The 11143-nt window shown below is 56.9% G+C and overlaps 6 protein-coding genes across 6 annotated transcripts; 4 read left to right on the top strand and 2 right to left on the bottom strand.

Annotated features, from left to right (window-relative positions):
• Positions 1 to 598: 598 nt before the first annotated feature.
• TRAVEDRAFT_43091 (uncharacterized protein) lies at positions 599 to 2416 on the bottom strand (the record flags this gene model as incomplete). Its single annotated transcript, XM_008035587.1, has 1 exon — positions 599 to 2416. One exon carries the CDS (start codon positions 2414 to 2416, stop codon positions 599 to 601), a length of 1818 nt encoding a protein of 605 aa, XP_008033778.1.
• A 300-nt stretch (positions 2417 to 2716) lies between these two features.
• On the bottom strand, positions 2717 to 3575 carry TRAVEDRAFT_43090 (uncharacterized protein; the record flags this gene model as incomplete). The annotated part of the gene is made up of 4 exons (XM_008035586.1): positions 2717 to 3025; positions 3091 to 3183; positions 3253 to 3390; positions 3453 to 3575. 4 exons carry the CDS (start codon positions 3573 to 3575, stop codon positions 2717 to 2719), a joined length of 663 nt encoding a protein of 220 aa, XP_008033777.1.
• A 2444-nt stretch (positions 3576 to 6019) lies between these two features.
• TRAVEDRAFT_87180 (uncharacterized protein) lies at positions 6020 to 6276 on the top strand (the record flags this gene model as incomplete). Its single annotated transcript, XM_008036019.1, has 2 exons — positions 6020 to 6106; positions 6169 to 6276. Coding segments are annotated over 2 exons (195 nt in total), but the record flags the coding sequence as incomplete, so codon positions are not given.
• A 1014-nt stretch (positions 6277 to 7290) lies between these two features.
• On the top strand, positions 7291 to 7813 carry TRAVEDRAFT_113456 (uncharacterized protein; the record flags this gene model as incomplete). The annotated part of the gene is made up of 2 exons (XM_008036018.1): positions 7291 to 7434; positions 7565 to 7813. Coding segments are annotated over 2 exons (393 nt in total), but the record flags the coding sequence as incomplete, so codon positions are not given.
• A 6-nt stretch (positions 7814 to 7819) lies between these two features.
• On the top strand, positions 7820 to 7996 carry TRAVEDRAFT_97139 (uncharacterized protein; the record flags this gene model as incomplete). The annotated part of the gene is made up of 1 exon (XM_008036017.1): positions 7820 to 7996. A coding segment is annotated over one exon (177 nt), but the record flags the coding sequence as incomplete, so codon positions are not given.
• Positions 7997 to 9789: 1793 nt separating this feature from the next.
• TRAVEDRAFT_43088 (uncharacterized protein) lies at positions 9790 to 10653 on the top strand (the record flags this gene model as incomplete). Its single annotated transcript, XM_008035585.1, has 1 exon — positions 9790 to 10653. The coding sequence occupies one exon, from the start codon at positions 9790 to 9792 to the stop codon at positions 10651 to 10653; it is 864 nt and encodes a 287-aa protein (XP_008033776.1).
• Between the last annotated feature and the right edge of the window lie 490 nt (positions 10654 to 11143).

Below are 11143 nucleotides of genomic sequence, written 5' to 3'. Positions count from 1 at the left end.
TATGAATTCTTTTCATGACCCTGAAGCAGTAGATAGTGGTACTGGTAGTATGTCATATAATACAGAACATATGATAGCTAGTACTATAGTGCTATACCAGTAGTATTTGTCATCTATGGAATGGCCCTTTCAACTCTCCCTATCACTATCTATCTAATACAAAAACAAGCAGGCTGATTAGATAAAAACTGAGCTATAGAGGCCACCAGGGAGCAACCCCTCCTGGTGCCCCTACCTGCCATCTAACCTGCCTACCCAATTGGGACAGGTGGCGATCAAAAAAGCGCCCTAGAGATAAGAGATTACAGTACATGCCTGATCTGGCCAGGGAGATAAGCCTGCAGTGATCAAAAAAGCGCCATAGAGATAAGAGATTAAGGTACCTGCCTGATTAGGCCAATGAGATAAGAAAATGCCTGTTATCTACAGTTGATAACAGCCCTGCAGCCATATCTGCGCTTTCCTGCCTTATTAGGGAGGTAGATTCAAACTCAGACCCCAAATAAGCGAAGAACAGGGCCTGTTAGAGTAGTACCCTAACAACCTAACTATGATGCAACGCATGTTCGGAACATATCCGGAGTTTGATGCATCAGAGTTACAACAGCAGCTGGAAGTCCTCCCACTCGGGCTGGGCTACTTCGTCCTCGGACTCATACTGCGAGCCCACAAACTCATAGTCGGACTGTGGCAGGTCCTGGACTACTTCTGTCCCTTCTTGGACCTCTTGGTCCGGTCCGGGCACCTCTACCAACGCTTCGTGGTCGCTAGTGACCTGAGCATTGTCGTTGGGCGTAGTTGCGTGCTCGCCATCCGACATATCATCCAAGACGCGTTGCGCGAACATGCGCTGGCCCTGTCCCGGCTTCTTGCCGTGATTTGGGCAGGTGGGATCCGAGGCAAAGTGGCCTACTTGGCCACAGGAGAAACATTGAGAGGCCGCTTTATTGGCGGCCGGCTTCGCGGCAGGCCTAAGCGGTTGGCCAGTGGTGGGACGCGGTCGATCCGGCCGAGGAGCACCTGTACGAACAGGGGCGGCTCGTCGAACGTTGGACGACGTTGTCCGAGGCGCGGGGTCCGTGTGGACGGACTTCCTCTGTCCGCTGGGGGCCGCTTTCGCAACACGGTGATCGGTAGGGGCCACGACAGGGTTAACGCTAGTTGCGTTGTCGCGTGGGCGACGGCGTTGATGAAGTTCACGCGAACTTTGCTCGAGCTCGAGCACCGCCTGGTATAGCGCGGCCAAACTATTATATTTAACGGAGAGGCCGTTAACTACAGTGAGTGTATGAACATAACTCATCGGCAGCATGTTGAGGAACTTGTTCCGTAATTGGAACTGAGTGGGTTTCTCCCACATTTTCTCCGTTATGGAGAGCAGTCGTTCATACAGAGCTGCAACGCCGCCCTTGTTCGCTTCGAAGCAAAGGTTGTTGTAATTGTACGCCGCTTGCAGGTGCGTGTCACAGTGTATGAATCGCCGGAAGAGGCCAATTACAGCCTCTTCAAACAGCCAGTCTCGCCGTTCCCGGGAGGGGGATTGTACTGTGTTGTACATCCATACTGCGGCTTCATCGGACAAACAGTCCCCTAGTATCCGCAGTCGGTCTGGGTCCATGGATGGACCGGTTATCCGTAGGGTACGGAAGAACTCGAGGAGGTTGTGGAGCCACATCTCGAAAGCGTCGAGATCGTCCTTGCCCAAATACGGCTTCGGGAGGGTCATCTTAGTGACCTTCAGGTATGCCGGCGGACTGGAGGTCGGTTCCTCCCCGACCATTTGGTCGATCATGCCCATCGTGTATGCGAGCTCATTTGATCCATCGAGCTCGTGCTCGGGGACAGTACTAAGTCTGGGATGCGCGGAAGCTCCTGGAGCTAAGGACCTCCTGGGTTGGAGCACAAACTGGTGCGGAGGCGCCGTCGAAGTGACCGGGATTCGGTCACCCCGAGGAGCTTGCGACGCGGACTCGTAATGGTCCCAGCCTGGCGGCGCAGTGATATTCGAGGGCTCAAAGGCCCCGAAAGCCACGCTTCGTCGTGGGGGTGCGGCTCGAATGGGTGCCGGAGCCGCTAACGGCGAAGAGGGTAGTAGTCGAGACGGACCTGCTACTGGTCCAGTGTCTCCCAATCCCGCTCTCCGGAGCCGTTCGAGGCGATCAGCCTCCATTTGCTGGCGAAGCACCTCACTCGGTGACGGACTAGGAGGTGCAGCCAGTTGCGCCTCCACTTGGGTGGCGTCAATAATGTCCTCGACGTTATTCTCGGGACCTATGGTGGGGTCCGTGCCCTGCTGGGCCAACTCTCGCATTTCTCGCTCGAACGCGGTGAGCTGGTCATTGACCTCGGTCTCAGCAAGTGTTACTTGTTCTCTTAACACTTTGTAGCGTTCCGCGGAATCGCGTAAGAATCCCATGATTCTTAGAGCCGGTGCTGGCTGGATTAAGGCTGAACACGGATGAGGATCCTAGTGCGGGTAGACCCATGGAATTGGGACCCGCACCTGTGGGTCACGGCTCATGCGGATGCGGTTGCCCGGGCCCCGGATCAGGCACAGATCCAGATCAGTCATTCACATCCAGGCCAGTCAGCCGTAGGTCACCCGGATCCGTAGGCATGGCAAAGGTACTCTGGCGACGTATGATATTTGAGAAACAAGACGGTCTGGACAATCAAAACATGGGAAGACTTGTATCATAAAGAAGTGCGTGTGCGACTAGAAATCCCCGATCTCTGACTCCGAGCTAGTGGGCGAGATGAGGGGTGGCATGTCGTCATCACCATCAGCGTCGCTTGCAACAACAAGGCCTCGAGGCAGGTCCGTGCCGCACACCAATTGGCCATCGGACACGAGCGTGGCACCGTTGCTGCCAATCGCAGGAGGAGCGGGAGAAGGGGCGCCGGTAGGCTCGGTGTTGATGGGAGGCGGGGCAACACGTGCGGCATGCCGCAAGGCCCAATCATCCCTCGAGCGGAGCTCCTCTGACGTGAGCGCGAAGAGGTCGGTGGGATCCTGGAAGAGTCTCTGCAAGGTGGTGGTAAGGCTGTGTTAGTGAACAGGTACAAGCTGTGTATGGTACAAAGACGTACCGCAGGTAAGAGGAACTGCATATAGAGCACTACCGCAGCAAGTGCTTCATCAGCAGGGTCACCATGAGATTGAGAGAGCGCGCCCTCGAGGAGCTGATTGACGAGGTCGCCGAAGGTGTCGTCATCGACCCCGGGAGATCAAGCGGCGGTAGCGCGGTAGACGAGGAACAAGTCGATGAGGAGGTTGGCTTGCTCCTCGCTGACAAAGTCGTTGGGAAGCAGCGTGTTGCGGACGACGTGCAGCCATCTGTCGCAGAGAATCACGACAATGTGTCCGAAGTTGAAGGTAGGGAGATTGAACTGTGTGCAAAGATGTCAGAACAACGCCCAATGGCGCAGACACGATGGTGAATCATACTCACCGTGAAGATTTGATCACTGTTGTAGGCGAAAATGGTCAACGACAGGCCGTACTCGGGCCTCTGCAACCCGGGGCTAGTCCAGGCATCTGCCTCAAGGACCATGCGAGCTTCGGTGAAGGCCATCTTGGTGTGGTACGAGGTCGAACAGCGGTGTATGGGAGAGGGAGGGGAGCGATGATACTTGCCTGTAGAACATTGCCAACCCTTATAGTGCACGGTTGAGCCTCTCCTGGTGCACAATACTATTCCTTGGATCGTATGGGTCATTCGGCCACTGAAGACGGTGCTCGGGGGGCGCTGTGTGTTGGCCAGTGAAGGCCGTGCGCCGTGTCGGTCGTCGGGCACACACATTCCAGCAACTCCCGACTTGACCCACTGCATGCTGCGCTCGGCTCCCGGTATCCGCCCCAAAACAATATCTAAACTTTGAACCGTAGGTCGTTAGGATCGACGCTTGCTGAAACCCACGGGGAGAACGAACGTACCTCGCAGGATCGGGCATTTTATGCGAGATTACCATCGTTGTCAGTGCGAGACGATTTCAATCTGGGCTCCAGGTACGACCAGATCCATCACCGAAACCAAGGAACACGAGCTTGAGGCTGAAAGACCTGCCACAGTAGAGAGACAAGGAGAGGAGCAGTGTCCTGAGCTGTGGTTGAAGCTCGGGAGACAGTGGCAGCTGGCCAGCGCGGGCATACTGGCCAAATGGGGTTTGTGGGCGCATGAAGGACCTGTTTTGGACATCGAACCTACCGGCTGGGTATAAACTCGTACAAGACGGCCACGTCCCCCTCCACCACCCGATTTCCTGATCGACTGGTCCATCTATTCAACCGTCGCTGCGAGACCTCTTCACATCGTCCCCATTGCTAGCTAGATCTCTCCCAAATCGACGGATCTGGCTCAGTATGTTTCAACACCAACGTCGGCAAGGTCGGGCTCCCGGCCCAGCCAACTCACATCGCGACAAGGTCAGCACAGGGCCTCGCATTTTGTGAACGGCCGCCGAATCCGCTTAACGGTGAAACAGGACACACTGGTCAGCGCTGCTGCTTGGCAAGAACGACGTGCCTACAGCCGTATCTGTTGTACAGCAAGGACGGGTCCCGGGAGCTCCTGAATGACCCGCACCTGCGCTCACCAATCGGGGCTGCACGGCGAGATATTGCCACTCTCGTGGGACGTGCAAGTTGCAGCGAAGTCCACTCTCTCTTGGGGGCCACTGTACGCGCTGAACGGCCCGAAGGGAGTCTGTCCAGCGTATAAAGGCGGCCCTGCGAGTCTACGAATTGTAAGCACCACCCACACGCATATCCTCACCTCCCTCTCTATTCATTGCGCTCTATGCCGCCCGCAAACAAGAGCTCTGGCAAGCACCGCCGCAGCAGCGACTCATCCGATGCCTTGTCGTCCACGAAGACCTCCGATACTGGCAGAAATGCCGCCGCGTCCTCCCAGGAGCCTTCCCACCCTGCTAACAAATGCCACAAGGCCGCCGCTGCCTCGTCCGCCGCTGCCTCATCCACCGCTGCCTCGTCCGCCGCTGCCTCGTCTGCTGCCCCCTCGTCCGCCGCCGCCGGGACGTCTGCGGCTGGCGTGTCTCGTGGGGACAGTGCTCAGCCTCCTGGTGACGACCCGACGGCCAACAACGCCGATGAACCTGTGGCGGCTGTCGCTGCGCGCGTCACTCTCGCCAGCAAGGGCCCCCTCCCTCGCATTGGGGAGAAGCGCGCTGCCTTCCTGGAGAAGTACAACGGCAAGACGCCAGAGCAAATCTTAGGTCAGTGCTGTCAGCTCACGTATACTTGTTGGCGCTGACTTTTCAATAGATGCACTCTCGAAGAAGTGGCGCTCGGACGTCTACAAACATTTCATGAAGCCCAAGATAATCCAGACTCCTCAAGGCGGCGTTGTCCATCGTTTCGTCTGCCAGAAGTACGTCTGTGATTCCTCCAGGACTGTGTATGTGTACTTACTAGCTACTTACCTTCGCAGGTACCCATCCAAACACGTCGACCGCGCCGACTACGAGGAATCGACCAGTAACCTCACCCGTCACCGTGGCCTCTGTGACCCGGACGACACCCCGGAAGTCGAAATGATCACCGCGTATGCGCGCGGCACGGCGTACAGTCCTGCGCGTGTGCGATATCTCATTGTGATGTGGTGTGCGCGCCACCATCGCCCATTCACAATTGTAGACGACCCGGAGTTCCAGGAGCTCATGTGTATGCTATACGCGAAGGTCGAACTGCCCTCGCGCGTCACCGTATCCCGCGACGTCCAAATGATCATGTTGGATGGAAAGATCTGCGTCATTGCATTCCTCTCCGTGAGTACACGCTTCTCTCCCCTAATTCTGTGCTTACCATCATGTCCTTTGCAGAGCTTGCCCTGCAAGATTCACATATGCGTCGATGGCTGGACATCGCCGAACATCATGTCCTTCTTGGGCGTCACCGCGCATTGGCACCACGACGGCAAGATTGAGCATATCATACTCGATTTCATTAGGTACGCCGTCTCATCTCCCATCCCATACTATGCACATGAGACTAATCGAGTACGATAGGCTGACGAACGGCCACACTGGAAAGTACTTGGCAGAAAAGCTTGTGGAATGCCTTACCGGCTACGGCATTGAGAAGAAGGTAAGCCGCTCACTAATATACGCGTCGTTACTACCATTTCTTGATACCTTGCACCTCACTAGGTCCTAGCAGTCACCGTCGACAACGCCGACAACAACACAACGATGCTGAAAGAAATGCATACGCTGGTCAAGGAACTTCGGGGACCCATGGCTCGAGTCCGTTGTTTTGGACACGTCCTCAACCTGGTCGTCAAGGTGATGTGCTTCGCTATTTTCCACAAGATTGTATTGCTGACATGCCCATTCATACTAGGCCATCATGTCGATGTTCTTGCGCAAGCCCAAGGCGAAGGCCGATGCCGGCGTTCAAGCTGGCAATGACGACGAAGATGCTGACCTCGCCGCTTTGGACGACCCGGAGGACGTCGATGAGGACGACGTCGAAGCTGCACAGGAGGTCGATCAAGCGCGTGAGGATGCGGACGACGCGTTGCTCGACGACATGGCCAACAACAATGTCGACGTCGCCTTAACTGCTCAGGATATCAAGGAGGGCCGGCTCGCCGTCGAGAAGGTACACCGCTTCTATCATGCGAAGTCTTCATTGTATTGATTGTTCTGATAGGTTACAAAACTCTCAAAGAAGGTCTGGAACAGTCCTCCGGTGCGCGCCGCGCTCGCGACCCTCACCCACGACGCGCCGGACATCCATAGCGAAGTCCTCGTGCGCTCGGTTGCGACGCGCTGGAACACAGTTGCAGCTGTCATCGAGAGGGCACTGGAGCTGCAAGAAGTGCTCGGTGATCTTTGCGACATGGCTCAGTTCAACAAGCCCCGCGGAGTACGTCTGCGCCGCTTCATTCTCACTGACGACGACTGGATGCTGCTCGATCAGCTCCACCGGCTTCTCGACGTGAGTGTGCATTCTATTCCGACGTGCGAAGTCACGCTGATAGCCTGTGCTTCTTGGAAGCCCTTCGTGTACTTGACCAACGAGATCTCGCACAGCAGCCGTGGACTTGTGCATGAAGTCATCCCATTCATGGACCTCCTCACCGAACACGTCGACGAGTTCATCGCCTATGAAACGTTGCACCCGGCCGTCCGTGGCGCCGCCAAACGCGGCCGCGCCATCTTGGACAAATACTACACACTGACGGACACCACCATCGTGTACCGTATCGCGATGAGTACGTCTTTATTCACTACCTAAGCTACTGCATACTAATACATCTCTTAGTGCTTCACCCTCGCTACAAGACCCAGTACTTCAAGGACCAGTCCTGGCCTGAGGACTGGATCACCGAGGCGCGGGCGATCATCGAGAAGGAATGGACCAGCAACTACAAACCCAAGGACGCCCCTGCACCCGCTGACATCCCTGCAGTGCCAGCACCGTCAGCGTCTCGACCGGGCCCTGGTAGACGCAGTGCGGCTGCATCTGCTGCGTCCGCGGTATGTTCGCTTCGTATTGTGGATACTTGTTGCAGCAGTGTCTTACTCATTCTCTTTGTAGAGCACGCGCAAGCGCTTTGCGGCCATTGGTGGAGCTGCCAAGGCTGGATGCGTCGACACGCTGAAGAAGTACCTGGAGGAACCCCCGGCCGAGACCGTGACTGATCCCCTCAAGTACTGGGATCTGGTCCTCAAGTCGTCATCGGAGTCTAGCGGCGAGCATGCCCTTGCTCGGATGGCAATTGACTTCCTTTCCGCTCCAGGTATGTCGTCCATTCATCCTGTACATACTAACATGGAGGTATTCTGACGCCTCTTGATTCTTTCAGCCACATCAACGGACACCGAGCGTGCATTCTCACGCGGTCGCCTCACCGTCTCCCGCCTTCGTCATTCGCTCGCGGACGAATCTGTCCGCGCGAACACTGTTCTCGGTTCATGGGCTCGCATTGCGGACCTCCTTCCCGAGGCCGACCTTGTCGAGGTCATCCGTCAGCACAGTGCGGGTAAGAAGCGCACCGTCGACGTCGCTCAGCCTGTCCCGAACAGCGCTAAGGCTGGCGGTGATGTCATTGAACTCGACTAGATTCCCGGCTGCTTCTGTTGCTGTACTTAGTATAACCTTCTGTCCTGCTCGTCGCTTTTGTCCTGCTCATTGCTCCTGTCCTGCTCATTACTCCTGTCCTGAAGAATTGAACATATACTTGCTACTGTAGCTATGGTACTCATGAATGAATGAATGATGGCGCTCTTTTGAGGGTTTTTGACATAGTTTTTGTTGGATAACTGAGTTTATTTTATGGCTAAGTCCAGCTCCAGGTCACCCACAGCTCTACCTGCGGGTTCCGGGTCCAGATCTGCGGGTTCGGGTCAGTTTGCGGGTTCAATCCGTGCAGGTCTGGGTTGAGCATTTTGTGTATGAATTACCCGTGGGTTCAGATCCGGATAACCTGTGGGTGGATCCATGTTCAGCCTTAGGCTGGATGGTTTCCCGCCGTTGCGATTGGCTACACATGCCAGCCCATTCGCTGCCGATCCGATTCAGGTCGGGAGTAGTAAGGTCACTCGTCGACCGTGGACGCGGCGCGTCCGTAGTAGGGGCATGCGCAGGCTCGCCGTGTGGAGGGAGCACTCCTGGAGCAGAGTGCGTGGATCCGGCGCGCGATAATACGTGCGGGCCTTCCGCATTCCGGGGCTGAGCGTGTGGGGAGGAGGGGGGAGCTGCTTGCGGAGCTCCCGTCGGATTGGGCACGGTATTTCGTGCGGGGCCACCATTGGGAGATGGTGGTTGTCCCGCAGAACCAGTCGCGGGGCCGGGCGGTGCGTTGGCAGTGCTCGGACCCGCCGTTCGTGGAGAACCGGGTTGACTGACAGGTCGCCCATGGCGACCATTGTTCCCGGAAGGCTGGGTGGGGTCCATTTGGGGACGCTGTTGTAAGGCGTCCGATGTTCTGATGACGTGGTGACGTCAAGCAACTTGATGCTGTGAACGAAAGTTCGTTCGTCGCGGCTAAAGTAAAAAAGTGTAAGTGTACGCGAGTCCCACGACTCCCCGAATCCCGCAAGTACTCTGGACCGGGCTTGATTGCTCGGCGTACTCGCTGGATGGTGGGGGGTGGTAGAACTCTCCCCCACCAGGCGCCCGAGGCCCGAACCTTCGGGCGCCGTACGCTTACGTACGATACAGGACTTGTGGTATCTAATCTACGGGCGCCTAGATGCGCTAGTTCTCCGTGATTCCCGGAGAATGCCTTCTCCTACTGAAGTGGACGTTCCCGTCCAGGCACTAGGGAGTGCCGGCAGTAAGTAAGAACCGTCGGGTTCTTACATGCGCTGACTACGGTCCAGACGCAACTGCAGTCGCAGTTTTGGGCATACTTTGAGGAGCATGCACGCTCCAGGGAGGGGGAGAGCCGCGCCGAGCACACGCGGCAAGTGGAGGATTTGGAGCGACAGCTCCGAGCCGCTTTGGCAGAGGCCACCTCTCTCCGCGAACACGCTCGGGTCAACGCCGAGCTAGAAAGGGAGCTCAATGCCGCGCGAGCGGAAATGACGACAATTCGTCAGGACCGCGACCGATACCGGTCGGAACGAGAGCAAGCACGAGAGCAGCTCCGTGACGAGAATCGTCTTCGAGCTCGCACGAGCCAATCTCGCCCCAACCAAGCCCGGCGTGTCCCCGCGGTGCCTCCCGGTCACCCCGACTTTCCCGAGTCGCCGGAATGGGGGTATCCCGTGAGGATGTCGTGATCAGCGCGGGACGACAGTCCTCGGCGGCCATCCACCATGGCACCCCATATGACCGAGCCCGGTCCGTCGAGGGATCGGGATGAGCTCATGCCCATGACGGGGTCGTCTCCAATGTTGCGGGCAGCGGGCCCATCCAGAACTCAGAACAGGATGACAGGAGCGACGCCATCCGCGTCTATGCCAGAGGCGTCCGGGTCGTCGAGTCGGCACGCGGCCACGGGCTCAGGTCCCACTGTGGACTTTCAAGACTTCAAGGAGTTGTCCTCTGGTGAGGAGGAAGAGGACCTCTTCGACGAAAAGTATATCAAAAAGAAGGCAGCCAGGAAAGTGCGGCAGAACGCAGTCTACGGGACCCCGTTGGCCCCGCCTCCACGGCCCCCAAGCTATTCGAGCGACGGACGCTTCCCGCGTCCTCGAATCACGGGGTGGCCGTACCACATGCTCGCAGTCCCTGAGGACTCCAATCCTCGCGAGGCGGACCATTGGTACGATTTCGTACCCGTCACCACGGAGGACGCACAGCAGCTGCTGAGGGCTGCCGCCACCGATCTGGGTCAGGCGCGTGCCCGGATCCGACACTTGCTTCAGCAAGTTGAGCGGAATTCAGCGCTGCAGGGGGTCCAGGGCATCCGTGTTCTCGCAGATGCGTGGCGGAACCCGGACAAGGCCCCCTACCTGCCGACTATTCTGCACCCAGCGGCGTACACCACTCCAGGTATGGAGTTCGCGGATACCTCGCATCTGCCGCCCCCCACTGGACGCCGTCCAGGCATCCCTCTGAACGTCATGAAGACGACTCGCCCGGTGCAGGATCTCAACGGGCCTCGTCGGCAGCAGCCGCGCACCACCGACCCCCCGGAGGCTCACCGCGAATGGTGGAGGTCCCAGCTGCTGTTGTAACTCTGATGCATCAAACTCTGGATACGTTCCGAACGTGCGTTGCATCATAGTTAGGTTGTTAGGGTACTACTCTAACAGGCCCTGTTCTTCGCTTATTTGGGGTCTGAGTTTGAATCTACCTCCCTAATAAGGCAGGAAAGCGCAGATATGGCTGCAGGGCTGTTATCAACTGTAGATAACAGGCATTTTCTTATCTCATTGGCCTAATCAGGCAGGTACCTTAATCTCTTATCTCTATGGCGCTTTTTTGATCACTGCAGGCTTATCTCCCTGGCCAGATCAGGCATGTACTGTAATCTCTTATCTCTAGGGCGCTTTTTTGATCGCCACCTGTCCCAATTGGGTAGGCAGGTTAGATGGCAGGTAGGGGCACCAGGAGGGGTTGCTCCCTGGTGGCCTCTATAGCTCAGTTTTTATCTAATCAGCCTGCTTGTTTTTGTATTAGATAGATAGTGATAGGGAGAGTTGAAAGGGCCATTCCATAGATGAC

The sequence above is a fragment of the Trametes versicolor genome, assembly GCF_000271585.1.
Source record: "Trametes versicolor FP-101664 SS1 unplaced genomic scaffold TRAVEscaffold_2, whole genome shotgun sequence".
In the NCBI taxonomy this organism is placed as follows: Eukaryota; Fungi; Basidiomycota; class Agaricomycetes; order Polyporales; family Polyporaceae; genus Trametes; species Trametes versicolor.
Note: the sequence above shows the minus strand (reverse complement) of the source record. Positions and strands in the feature narration are given on the sequence as shown.